General features: G+C 42.5%; 1 protein-coding gene across 7 annotated transcripts in view; it reads right to left on the reverse strand.

Moving 5' to 3' along the window:
• The window catches only part of KIAA1549, a 128,830-nt gene that overhangs the window by 26,919 nt on the left and 88,382 nt on the right, over positions 1-13,529 (reverse strand). For all 7 annotated transcript variants that reach the window (XR_014175707.1, XR_014175708.1, XM_081957062.1 and 4 more), the window contains exon 10: positions 13,176-13,357. Coding sequence is in view for 5 of the 7 variants with exons in the window: in XM_081957062.1 (XP_081813188.1) it covers positions 13,176-13,357 (182 nt within the window). In the remaining 2 variants the exon portion in view is untranslated. The remainder of the gene's footprint in view (positions 1-13,175; positions 13,358-13,529) is intronic.

Below are 13,529 nucleotides of genomic sequence, written 5' to 3' on the forward strand. Positions count from 1 at the left end.
TTTAAAAAACACAATATTTATTTCTCAGCTAAGCATCAAAATGGGTGTTATTGAGTCAAGTATATCACCATAATCATATTGTCACACAACCTCTCCCAACTGGCAGTTTCCAGAATGCTTTTTGTGCATACTAGTAAATTATAACATATCTGGAAGGTGCCACCTTGAAAAAGGCTATTAAAACTGTTCAAGTTGCAGAGTATTCTACTGACATGTTTAAACCAGCAGATGGAGATAAAAAGCTTTGAAGGGAAAGGTACTTTCTACTTGCTGGTATATTACAAAACATTATGATTTTAGGATAATAGCATAGACAATAATACAATCAATGAAATATCTACATCTGTTGACAGTGGGGATGTTTCTGGCTTTCCAATTAGGCAGCCTACTATATTTGAAAATCTATAAAAATAGCTAGTGTGCTATAGTTAAAATGCTGAACTTCAACCAGGGAATACCAGTTAAGCAATAGCACTTAGCACTTAGACTTATATACCGCTTCACGTTGCTTTACATCCCCCTCTAACTGATTTACAGAGTCAGCCTATTGCCCCCAACAATCTGGGTCCTCATTTATCCACCTCGAAAGGATGGAAAGCTGAGTCAACCTTGAGCCTGGTGAGATTTGAACTGCCAAATTGCAAGCAGCCAGCAGTCAGCAGAGGTAGCCTGCAGTACTGCATTCTAACCACTGCGACACCACAGTTTTACCACAAGCCACCACTCCCCCACACATCATTCTCTCTGATAGGGGTTGTTGTAGGGCAGGGGTGTCCAAACTTGGGAACTTTAAGACTTGTGGACTTCAACTGGCTGGGGAATTCTGGGAGTTGAAGTCCACAAGTCTTAAAGTTCCCAAGTTTGGACACCCCTGTTGTAGGGAGACCTAATATATATTGCCTTGAGCTCTCATAACATAGATAACGTGTAAATGCAATACTAGGTAATACATGCATGTACTATTGTTACTATTAATAATAAACAATGAACACATAATCTGTTAAACTCTCCCATCAAAATGCTATCCAATCCAGGGACTTCACCACTTGCCATGAGTGACCAAAAAGTTGGAGGTTGACGGGAGTTGTAGTCCAAAATATCTACATGGCAGTAAGTCAGAGAAGGCCATTGTAAAGCAAAACTATTGGCTTACCTCCCTTGTTTCAAATTGTAACAATCTGTGGCCCTTCGAGCTTTGCCAAAAGCAGTAATCTCAATCCATAAACACTTTGATCTTACTATGTATAATAAAGAATCCTTTAGTATAGTCAGCTGAGTCCAGAACAGCTGTTCATAGATATAGTTCTAAAACAAAGGACGTGATTCCCTCAAACAGCATTACTAAGCTCTACAGGTAGACTTAGACATACTGTATGACAGATACATTTAGATAGGTTAAGGAAGTATTATGTATAAATATCCCAGCCCCAAGCCATTAAGGGCGTTGCAAATTAAATTGTAACTCAAAGTGCTGAAATGGCTCAAACAGAAACTGCAATTCAATGAGATTACGGTACTGTATCTCGGGGGCTGAAGATTACTGAGATGCCTTTTGTAGCAGCCTTCAACAATGACATATGTTTCTTTTCCTAGTCCTATATCTGAGTCCAATAGAGGATTAACCATTCAGAATCATGTCTTGATGGAAGAAATGCATGCACCTGTAAGTAATATAATACAAGCAGAGAAATGGGCCTTCTGAAAGAGATGTGTTAAAGAACACGAGAGTCACGATTGGGCATTGAATTAGATCTGTAGGTGTGGGGAAGGCAGAGAGGTGAGAGCCAATCATTAGCACGTAAGAAGAAGCCTCTTAACAGCTCCAAATAAATGCATAAATATACTTTCAGGTATTCATGATTTCACAATTTTTACTGTATAATTTCTCTTTATGTGTTACCTTGGAACGAGTCTTTCTTCAATCTTTGCACAATCTTGCTCAGGCTGACAGCCATAATTGAACTCAGAGCAGCCAGAAATGGCCGAGTCCGAACCAAAATGGTATTGAAGAAACGTTTAATGAAATAGCAGTATTATGATTAAAGCTGTCTGACTCTAGGGGGCAGTGCTCATATCTATTTCTTAGCTGTGTTGTCCAAAGACACTCCCAGTGTTGTCCAAAGACACTTCCATGGTCATGTGGCCAGCATGGCCATACACCAAGGCGTATGGAACGCTGTTACCTTCTCACTGAAGTGATACCTATTTATCTACTCGCATATGCATGTTTTCCAACTGCTAGGTTTGCAGGAATTGGGGAAAGCAATGGGAGGTCATCCTGTTGTGTGGCGCTCAGGCGTGAAGCCTGAACTGGGCTGTGGTCATGTGTGGCAAGGATTAGATAATTCTTGCCACGCATGACCACAGAATCACCCCCCCCCCCGTCCCCCAAGGAAATGTCAGTTTACTTACCCTTTGGGTCATATCAAAGTGCAGAGTTCCAGACACAAATTATTACTAAAATCTGATAAAAACACTTTAAAATGAAATTGGAATAAAATACAATAATTTAATATATAGATAAATAAAATACGATGAAATTACATTTCGGTATCACCCCTACAACCTACCCCAATCACATATGCCAATCTCAACCAAACGCCACTGTGTTAAATGTTATTTTCAGATTCTGGCCGCACATAAGGTAACTTGTTTTGATAGGGGGAACCCCCAAGGGAAAACTAGCTTCATAATTTCTTGACAATACATAGTAATTTGGCGTGGATGATATATATAATTATTATATAGACAATTACTTATAAAGGTATACCTTGTTGTTTGTGTGTATATGAATGTGTATGTTTTATCTACACATTATATACACAGATCCACATAGAAAATGCCATTTACTCTGTTTTGATACATATACTGATAAGAACATTTCCAGAGCAGGTTGCTTAATGAGAGAGTCTTTGTACGTTTGATCACAGGAATAGTAATATTTCAGCTCTGGCAGCTAATCTCTGAGCAGCTCTAGAGACCCAGTAAAATTGTCTTAGTGAATTATGACCTGGCAAAAATGCTAGTATACAGAGTTGAAGAAGACCGGTGTGCATGTTTGTGGGTGACAGAGGGATGTCAGGCAGGAATATTTAAAAAAAAGAGAAGGGCTGTTAAGATGGAGGGAAGATGCTTTAACTCTTGATGTCCCTTTATCACATCCTCAGAAAATTACAGCTTACAAAGCAAAGGACCGGTACTGAAATGATCAGTGGAGAGTCACTAAATGATTCTATATCCTAGTCTGAATATTGAATTCTATAATAATTGTGTTTACAGGGGAAGTATAGTGAATATTGATCTAGCTCCAAAAGCAACCTGACATTTGGTACCCTTATTCCCGAATCAACCCACCCAGTCAGAATATCTTGATTACGGGAATCCTATACAAATTGTTGCTTGAAATGTAGTGTCAGGCCTCCAGTCATATTCCTTTTAGGATCTTTGGCCTGCCACGCTCTCTCTTATTTTACTATGTTGTTTCATTAGTGGGGAATTGGGAGGGGGAATAGTAAGGAGTAGAATGTTGTTGTCAAAATATTGGTATGTCTAGTTTAATAGAAAGAAGGACTAGGGGAGACATGATAACAGTGTTCCAATATCTCAGGGGTTGCCACAAAGAAGAGGGAGTCAAACTATTTTCCAAGGCACCTGAGGGTAGAAAAAGAAGCAATGGGTGGAAACTAATCAAGGAGAGAAGTAACTTAGAACTGAGGAGAAATTTCCTGACAGTTAGAACAATTAATCAGTGGAACAGCTTGCCTGCAGAAGTTGTGAATGCCCCAACACTGGAAGTCTTTAAGAAGATGTTGGATAGCCATTTGTCTGAAACGGTATAGGCTTTCCTGCCTAGGCAGGGGGTTGGACTAGAAGACCTCCAAGGTCCCTTCCAACTCTGTTATTGTATTGTATTGTATTGTATTAAATAAAACATTCCTTTCTAGAAGCCCAAGATCATTCTTTGTCTCTGCACCTTTGCACCTGACCAGAAGTGGATAGGTGAAGATGCCAGTGTGGCAATGGAAGATTGGACCATGTGATGGACTTATGGGTGTGGGGGCAAGATCATGAACTTTCAACTGGGTGGAAAACCCAGGAAGCTTTCAGATTCGGGTTTTCCACAGATGTGCCAACATGTCTCTCTTAATAAATTGGAACTTAGAGCAATGCTTAGCCTTGGACTCTGATTTAATTTTGGATGATATTTGGAACGCTGACATATAGCTGGCTAGAAAGAAGTGGTTGACGAGTGAGTTTCTTATCTAAATTTGATGTAATAGCCATCCAGGAAACCTGGCTAACTGAAGAGGATGAATTAGTCTACCGGTAACTTCTGGGCTTTCAGGGATGGGCTACCCTACCTGAAAAAACAAAGAATAAGAGGTGACCTTCTGGTGGACTATGTATTTATATTAAGCAAGAATTGCAATGGCAAAGGAGAGAAACCATATAATGAAGAGAAGTTCTCATACTTTCTAGTTGTGAAATTTGGATATGAGGAGTTTGAATTAATATTGGTAAATGTATATATTCATCCAAACACATCCCTGTATTATAACTCTGACTATTAGACGTTAGAAGTAATACTAGATGATATATCCATAGTGTATCCTCAAGCCATAATTATATTGCTTGGAGATTTTAATGCTAAATTAGTACTTTTGAGTTTGCTCAAAAGAAAGGATTCCCAAAGGAATTTCTTGATAATCATCCTCAATGGCTTTCTAGAGACAAAAGGAACATTGCTAGTCTGTTCCTAGTCTCTTTAATTTTCAAAGGTAATCTTCAAATCTTAGGAGGTAAGGATAATATCTATATATACCCTTACATATACCACTCAGCCCACTCAAGTAGTGTGCTAGATCTCTTCTGTGTATCAAGAGATAAAATTAACATCTTTTCAGAGGTTTCCCTATATTTAGGTCAAGGCTCTGCAACTTTAAACACTCAAAGAGCCATTTGGACCCATTTCCCACAGAAAACACCGGGAGCCACAAAACCAGGGTGGGCGTGGCCAACTTAACATCACTCCCACCCTGTCACATGACCACCACCCCCAGCCATTCCTACCCAGGTTTTGTGGCTCCCCATGTTTTCTGAGGGAAATGGGTCTCTCTCTCCCCCCTCCTCTTTCTTTCTTTTTCTTTCTTCCTTTCTCTCTCCCTTCTCTCTCTCATTTGTTTCCCTCTTTTTTCCCTCTCTCTCATTCTTTCCCTCCAGCTCTCTCTTGTTTCTCTCACCTCTCCCTCTCTCTCCCCCCCTTCTCTCTCTCTCAATTGTGCGACCGGGTTGGCAGGGAGCCGCAGGAGTGAGGTCAAATAGCCACATGCGGCTCTGGAGCCATGGATTGCCAACACCTGATTTAGGTGATGCCTGCTGTTATTCTTCAAGGAAACAAAGAATGAAAAAAAAGTTAATTACGTGCACTCCTTGGTGACCTGAAAGGGTCTCTTTGCTAGGATTGCAATGAGAATCTTTGAGCCAGATTCAGAAATAGGTTTAGTCAGAATAAAACACAATGATTCCCCTCACCCTCCTTTTGTTCTAGAAAAGAATGAAGCTTTGGTTTATGTAGTGTGTATACAACTTAAAACCTGAGATCATACTTACAAATTGATGATTATTTTATGTAAAAGTAATAGTTACTAGTTCCAGATTCTCTAATTATGTGCTTATTTTTACTTTGTTAATATTGTTAACAAATTGTTAATACTGTTAACAACTTAAACAAGTAGTTGACAGTTACCATTAAATGACACTTTAAAAGTCTTTTTCATATTACCGTATTTTTCGGAGTATAGCACACACCTGAGTATAAGACGCACCAAGTTTTGAAGAGGCAATTTTTTTTAAAAAAGTAGGTAGGTAGATAGAGGGATAGAGAGGGAGAGAAAGAGAGAAATACAGTAGGTAGGTAGGGAGAGAGAGAGAGTAGCAGTGGTGGGTTTCTACCGGATCGCACCGGATCGTGCGAACCGGTTGAAGAATGAACCCGGAAGTAATTTCCGGCCCCGCCCCCTTGGCGTTTTTTTTTGCATCGGGGCTGACTCCCCGCCGCCACTGCTGTTCCTTGTCTTCTGGCCCGTTTCCCAACTGGCCTTTCCTCGCTTGGAGGGCTTTGGATGGAAGCTTCTGCAGAAGCCCGGGTGAGTGACAACAAGTTCCCGCCGTTACGAAGTCTCGGAGGCTGTAATTTTCTGAGCTGTGCGCGCGCGCCTGTTTTCCACGGCGTGGAGCAGCAGCGAGGCTCTGCGAGGCCGGCAATGACTCAGGATGCCATCCGGGAAGACGAGGAACGCGAGGGGGGACCGTTGACGGCCTCTGCAATCATCGCTCGCCTCGCAGAGCCTCGCTGCTGCTCCACGCCGTGGAAAACAGGCGCGCGCGCACAGCTCAGAAAATTACAGCCTCCGAGGCTAAGAACGCTTCGGAGGGAAGCTTCTGCATAAGCCCGGGTGAGTGACAACAAGTTCCCGCCGTTACGAAGTCTCGGAGGCTGTAATTTTCTGAGCTGTGCGCGCCCGCTTTTTTTCCACGGCGTGGAGCAGCAGCGAGGTTTGTGTGGCCGGCAATCACTCCAAATGCCATCCGGGAAGACGAGGAACGCGAGGGGGGACCGTTGACAGCCTCCGCAATCATCGCTCGCCTCGCAGAGCCTCGCTGCTGCTCCACGCCGTGGAAAACAGGCGCGCGTGCACAGCTCAGAAAATTACAGCCTCCGAGGCTCAGAACGCTTCGGAGGGAAGCTTCTGCAGAAGCCCGGGTGAGTGACAACAAGTTCCCGCCGTTACGAAGTCTCGGAGGCTGTAATTTTCTGAGCTGTGCGCGCGCGCCTGTTTTCCACGGCGTGGAGCAGCAACGAGGCTCTGCGAGGCGAGCGATGATTGCGGAGGCCGTCAACGGTCCCCCCTCACGTTCCTCGTCTTCCCGGATGGCATTTGGAGTGATTGCCGGCCACACAAACCTTCCTGCTGCTCCACGCCGTGGAAAAAAAGCGGGCGCGCACAGCTCAGAAAATTACAGCCTCCGAGGCTCAGAACGCTTCGGAGGGAAGCTTCTGCAGAAGCCCGGGTGAGTGACAACAAGTTCCCGCCGTTACAAAGTCTCGGAGGCTGTAATTTTCTGAGCTGTGCGCGCGCGCCTGTTTTCCACGGCGTGGAGCAGCAACGAGGCTCTGCGAGGCGAGCGATGATTGCGGAGGCTGTCAACGGTCCCCCCTCACGTTCCTTGTCTTCCCGGATGGCATTTGGAGTGATTGCCGGCCACACAAACCTCGCTGCTGCTCCACGCCGTGGAAAAAAAGCGGGCGCGCACAGCTCAGAAAATTACAGCCTCCGAGGCTCAGAACGCTTCGGAGGGAAGCTTCTGCAGAAGCCCGGGTGAGTGACAACAAGTTCCCGCCGTTACGAAGTCTCGGAGGCTGTAATTTTCTGAGCTGTGCGCGCGCGCCTGTTTTCCACGGCGTGGAGCAGCAACGAGGCTCTGCGAGGCGAGCGATGATTGCGGAGGCCGTCAACGGTCCCCCCTCACGTTCCTCGTCTTCCCGGATGGCATTTGGAGTGATTGCCGGCCACACAAACCTCGCTGCTGCTCCACGCCGTGGAAAAAAAGCGGGCGCGCACAGCTCAGAAAATTACAGCCTCCGAGGCTCAGAACGCTTCGGAGGGAAGCTTCTGCAGAAGCCCGGGTGAGTGACAACAAGTTCCCGCCGTTACGAAGTCTCGGAGGCTGTAATTTTCTGAGCTGTGCGCGCGCGCCTGTTTTCCACGGCGTGGAGCAGCAACGAGGCTCTGCGAGGCGAGCGATGATTGCGGAGGCCGTCAACGGTCCCCCCTCACGTTCCTCGTCTTCCCGGATGGCATTTGGAGTGATTGCCGGCCACACAAACCTCGCTGCTGCTCCACGCCGTGGAAAAAAAGCGGGCGCGCACAGCTCAGAAAATTACAGCCTCCGAGGCTTCGTAACGGTGGGAACTTGTTGTCACTCGGCCGGGCTTATGCAGAAGCTTCCCTCCAAAGCCCTCCAAGCGAGGAAAGGCCAGTTGGAAAAGGGGCTTTGCTCCTGCTCCGGGCTGGAGGCTTCCCTCCGAAGTCTTAGGATGTTCTGAGGAGCCCCTCAAGGAAAAACGCCGCTGCCAGGTAGTTAAAAGTACCTCTCTGATTCTGTCAGACTCTGTCAGTCTCTCTCTGATTCCCTCTCTCACTCCCTCTCTGTTCCTCTCTCTCTCTCTCTGTCTGTCTCACTCACACACACACACTGTGGTCACCTTGTTGAGTGTTCCAATCACATTTGAAACACTCAACAACTGGCTTGCATTTATGGTATTTTGCAGCATTCTGCAGTCATAGGACCAAAATATATGGTTAAAAGCATATATTTTGGTCCTATGACTGCAGAATGCTGCAAAATACCATAAATGCAAGCCAGTTGTTGAGTGTTTCAAATGTGATTGGAACACTCAACAAGGTGACCACAGTGTGTGTGTGTGAGTGAGACAGACAGACAGACAGAGAGAGGGAGTGAGGGAGGGAATCAGAGAGACTGACAGACACACACACACACACACACACAGAGACAGAGAGGGGGAGGGAGGGAGAGAAAGATAGAGAGACACACACAGAGTGAGTGATTAAGTGAATGAGTGAGAGACAGACACACCCACATACACAGAGTGACAGAGAGAGAGGAAGGGAGGGGAGAGAGACAGAGGGAGAGACAGAGACAGACACACACACACACACACATACACACAGAGTGAGTGAGAGACAGACAGACACACACACACAGAGTGACAGAGATGGGGGAAGGAGGAGAGAGAGACAGAGATACAGAGAGAGAGACAGACAGATAGACACCCAGAGAAAATGACAGAGGGAGACAGAGAGGGAGAGAGAGAGAAAGAGCCAGAGAGAGAGAAAAAAAGAAAAAGAAAAAAAGAAAGTGGGAGAGAGAGATGAAAGAAAGAAAGAAAAAGAACTTATGACCACAATTGAGCCCAAAATTTTGGTTGCTAAGCAAGAGCATCGTTAAGTGAGTTTCACCACATTTTCCAAGTTAGCCATGCCCACCTGGTCACATGACTGCCAAGCCACTCCCACCAGGTCACATGGCCGGCAAGCCACTCCCACAAAGGAGGCCACACCCACAGAGTAGGTTCCAAAAAAATTTGAAACCCACCACTGGAGAGTAGGTAGGTAGGCAGAGGGAGAGGGAGAGAGAGGGGGGAATACAGTAGGTAGGTAGGGAGAGAGAGAGAGTAGGTAGGTAAATAGATGTTTCCAGTGTATTTATCCATGTGCTGGAGAAGGAAATCACTGACAATCTGCAGCACCTAAGCCTTTGTTTCTGCTGGCACAGCACTTGATCAATCTAATTCTCATCAATCGGTTAAAGAGGTTTCCAAAAGGAAAAAGAAAGTTTTTTCACTCTGCAAACCTCCCAAATCCAGCCCGTTTTGGGGGAAAATGGGCCCATTTTTTTTTAAAAAAAGGCATGAATAGCCTTGGGGAGAGGCAAAAACGAAGAAAAAGCGGCCTGTTTTTCTCAAAAACTGCCCCGTTTTTGGTCAAAAAAATTGCATGCACAGCCTTATGGAGGCTTATAGAGTGCTGCTAGGGGCTGGGGCGGCAAAAAACAGTCTGTTTTTTGCTCATTTCTGGCCTCCCCAGCCCCCAGGAGCTCTCTAAAAGTCTCCATAAGGATATGCACTGACATTTTGGTGAAGTGGGCTGGGCTTTGGGAGGCAAAAAATGCTGTATTCAATGTATAAAATGCACCCAGATTTTCAGCCTCTTTTTTGAGGAAAAAAGGTGCGTCTTATACTCTGAAAAATACGGTACTTAATTTATTGGCCCAAATTATGAGACTAATCAATTGATAAAATAAAATAAAAACCGTTAGAGGAAGAAGGCCACAGTCCTAACCAACTCGAAGGTGGGTATAGACAGGTTGGTATGCCTGACAACTGATTTCCAATGAAAGTTCATAAATTAAAAAAGAACATTTAAAGTTAGGATTTTACGTAAGCATGGCTGTGTAAACGTACAACCAGACTTTAACAGTCATTGACTATGTTGACTCCTCAATTTAATAAATTCAATTTACAAGCTAAACATGGACAAAGTAAAACTGGTTATTTACAGATGTTGCCACTGAATTGTTCTAATTTTCCAAGGAAACAAAATTCTTATTCAGTATGACGATAGAGATCACATCCAGTCAAAGCTCAGTGGGGAGCTTTGATGACTCACAGCAGAGTGGATTATTAACATTTTATGTGCCTTTTATGCAACTATTCAACTAAAAAGGCTCAGAGAGATTGGTCTGTGATGAAATCACTGAAGCAATAAGGACTATTGCATTACTTCCATCTCAGGAACTCAGTCCCATGTTTTATGTTGCTGCCTTTTCCTCCCTCCAAATAGATTCCAAATAATTCTGACTCATTTTCCCCACCTTGAACTATTTTTAACTTATTCCTTCCGACTGTGTCCTGAAAGCAGTTCAAGACTGTTTCTACTTCTTTTTGCAAAGCAGAGTTTATATATACTTCTTAGGTACAGAGTATGTGAAATACTCCCTGTTGCTTTAACATAAAAATAAGAATAAAATAAAAAGGTTGATATATTCTGAGATTATTCACTTTCAAGATTCGAGATTTCTCTTTTGACTGATGGTCTCAAAACATCTTGAAAGGTTTTTTTTGGAGGAGAATATTCTTCAACCCAGAAGACTGTGCCCACTGCTAAATCCTACAGCGATGCCTTTCTCATTTCAACATCTCTTGAGCTAAATCTAGAATATATTCCAGATTGGATGTCAACGTCATCTCTGAGATTTCCAAATTTATCCAACAACTGAAAAGGATAAAGCACTGGGGAGAGCTGATTCCAGCTAACTACTAAACACATATTCAGACTGGTTAATACCAGTATTGACTAGTATTTATTTATACACATAGATTATTCTCTTCCACTTCGTCAGGATTGAATTCTATCAATCACTGTGCCCATTTATTTAAAAAAAGAAAGTCAAATGTATCTGGCCAATTATCATTCAAGCAGATTGTTTCAAGAATAATTAACAAATTGTATGCCAGGCATCTCTTTTAAAAATTAGACAACTGGTTATTAAAGGACAATGGCCTGCCCAAAGAGCAGTTCAATTTTGGGAATACTTTAAAAGGTATAAAACATCATGTGTAAAGTTCTTTATCATTCCACTTCGTTCTCTAATAGGAACCACTTTATCTGAGTGTCTTACTTCAAGAGTTCTAATCTCCAACCCCCACAAGATTCAGTTTAAAATCCCTATATCAATTTTGACATGCTTCAGCTAAATACACATTTCCAATCTTGAGAGGACTGAAATCCTCCTGCCATTGATTTATGCTATACTGATGGGTACCATAAGTGGGATGACTTTTCACAAGCTCATGAAATGCAATTAAATGCATAATGCATTCAAAGTACTCTAGAGCCGTGGTGGTACGATGGCTAGAATACAACACTGCAGGGCTAATTCACTGATCACTCCAGGAGTTTGATTCTCACCAGCTCAAGGTTGACTCAACCTTCTATCCTTATGAGGTCAATAAAATTAGGACCCAGATTGGGAGGGGGGGCAATATGCTGACACTGTAAACTGCTTAGAGAGGGCTGTAAAGCACTATGAAGCAGTATATAAGTCTAAGTGCTATTGCGATTGCTTTCAGAGATGGATGGTATGTTACCAATGGCTTATGGGCACTTCTCAAAGCAGTTTGGATAGTATTTAACTTTAATAAATATAAAATAGCAATTTAAGTAAAGTAAAGGTACCATTTAAGCCTTATTCTTAGACTGATTTCTATTTTAGCACAACTACCGTAAAGCAGAGACAACACAAGCCAATGGTGTAAAAGTCATAGAAGGTGAAAGCTATTGTTGATTTTCCTTCTTCTCTTCTGTTACAATAATGAAAAGAAAAGCTACCCAGCTTTCCAACAAAATCACAATCACTTTCAACTTCACTCATTTTTCCCATGATTAATGAAATGTAGTGAAAATATGAAATGGAGAAAAACACTTCTCAACAAACCAATTCCTATAAACAGGAGGGCAGTGATATTCCCAGACCTATCAAATTGTGCAAAATGGAACAGCTCCCAGATCTAGCTTCCTCATTATAAGACATGATCTGTATAAAAAGAAGGCAATTCTGAAAGGCTGCAGAGTCCATATCATTAGAGGTAATAATAATGCTTTTGTCATGCAGGTGAAGGTTGGTCTGAAAATATGAACTAGATCAGCACCAGGCAACCTTTGCATCTAGATTTAACCTTTTGGGGAAGATGGAGGGGAACAGTGAGCAAGGCCTTACACCAGGGGTGTCCAAACCTGGCAACTTTAAGACTTGTGGACTTCAACTCCCAGAATTCTGGGAGTTGAAGTCCACAAGTCTTAAAGTTGCCAAGTTTGGACACCCCTGCCTTACACAAAATGGGAGAGGCCGTGTCACTTATGAGTGAGACCAAGATCATCCATATATTGGAGAAAAAACATTGCCTTTGATTTACCTGTATTTTACCCACTTTAGGATTTACAATACAATGATTGAGCATCTCAATTTTAGTTCACAATACAAAACATAAAAAGAAGAAATAATAAAACATTACATAATAATGGGGATATTTGGAACACAATTTCCTTCTCAAAATAGACTCAATCAATAAAAAGGCAGACATTGGTTCTATCGTTTTTCAGCAGTTGCCAAAGTTTTGTGACATAGTTAGAAGGTGTTCTCTCTTTTCTAATTTCTTACAAATATTAATATTAAATGTAATACAGTCAATTTATTCTGTTAAATAATATGCAGACTTCACAAGAAGTATGAATATTCTCTCTATATTATAATAAATGTTAATTAATGACAACTAATTTTGTTAAGATGCAATAGGTTTCCTTATTCACAAAGAATTTTCTTGAGATAATTTTAGAAGGTATTATCTATTACACAACAGCCTTGCAAATTCTAGATCTGGGCTCACAAATGTTTAGCTTGCATTCTGCAAAATAAGCATTTTATGTCCTTCCATTTATGAACAGATAATGGCAGCCATATTATAAGAGTACTCTTAATAGTTGTTATCAATTCACAAAACACCTAGGCATTCTAGAACATTCCCACATTTTTACCTTCTGACGCTGCTGTATGTTGCTCATGGTATCTGGTTGAAACTCAAGTTTGTCTGTGCGGCAAAGCTTCCAGTATAAAATTATGATTATCAATAGCACCACAGCTACAGGGACCGCAACGCCAACAATAATCCATAGATTATTCTGTGATTCCGGAGAAGGTTCTTTGACTTGATCTACAGCTATCAAGGGGATTGGGAAAAGGTTAGCACTTATGTATCAAATTCTAGAAGTGTTTAATCATAGTGTTAAAACATTAACATCTAAACTATATTTATCAGACATGAATATTTAGTACTTTAGTCTCTGTAATCACTCTGCCAACCTTTTCCAACTGATGTTCTCCTGAGGTAT

Source organism: Natrix helvetica (genome assembly GCF_964273705.1).
Source record: "Natrix helvetica genome assembly, chromosome: 6".
Lineage (NCBI taxonomy): Eukaryota > Metazoa > Chordata > Lepidosauria > Squamata > Natricidae > Natrix > Natrix helvetica.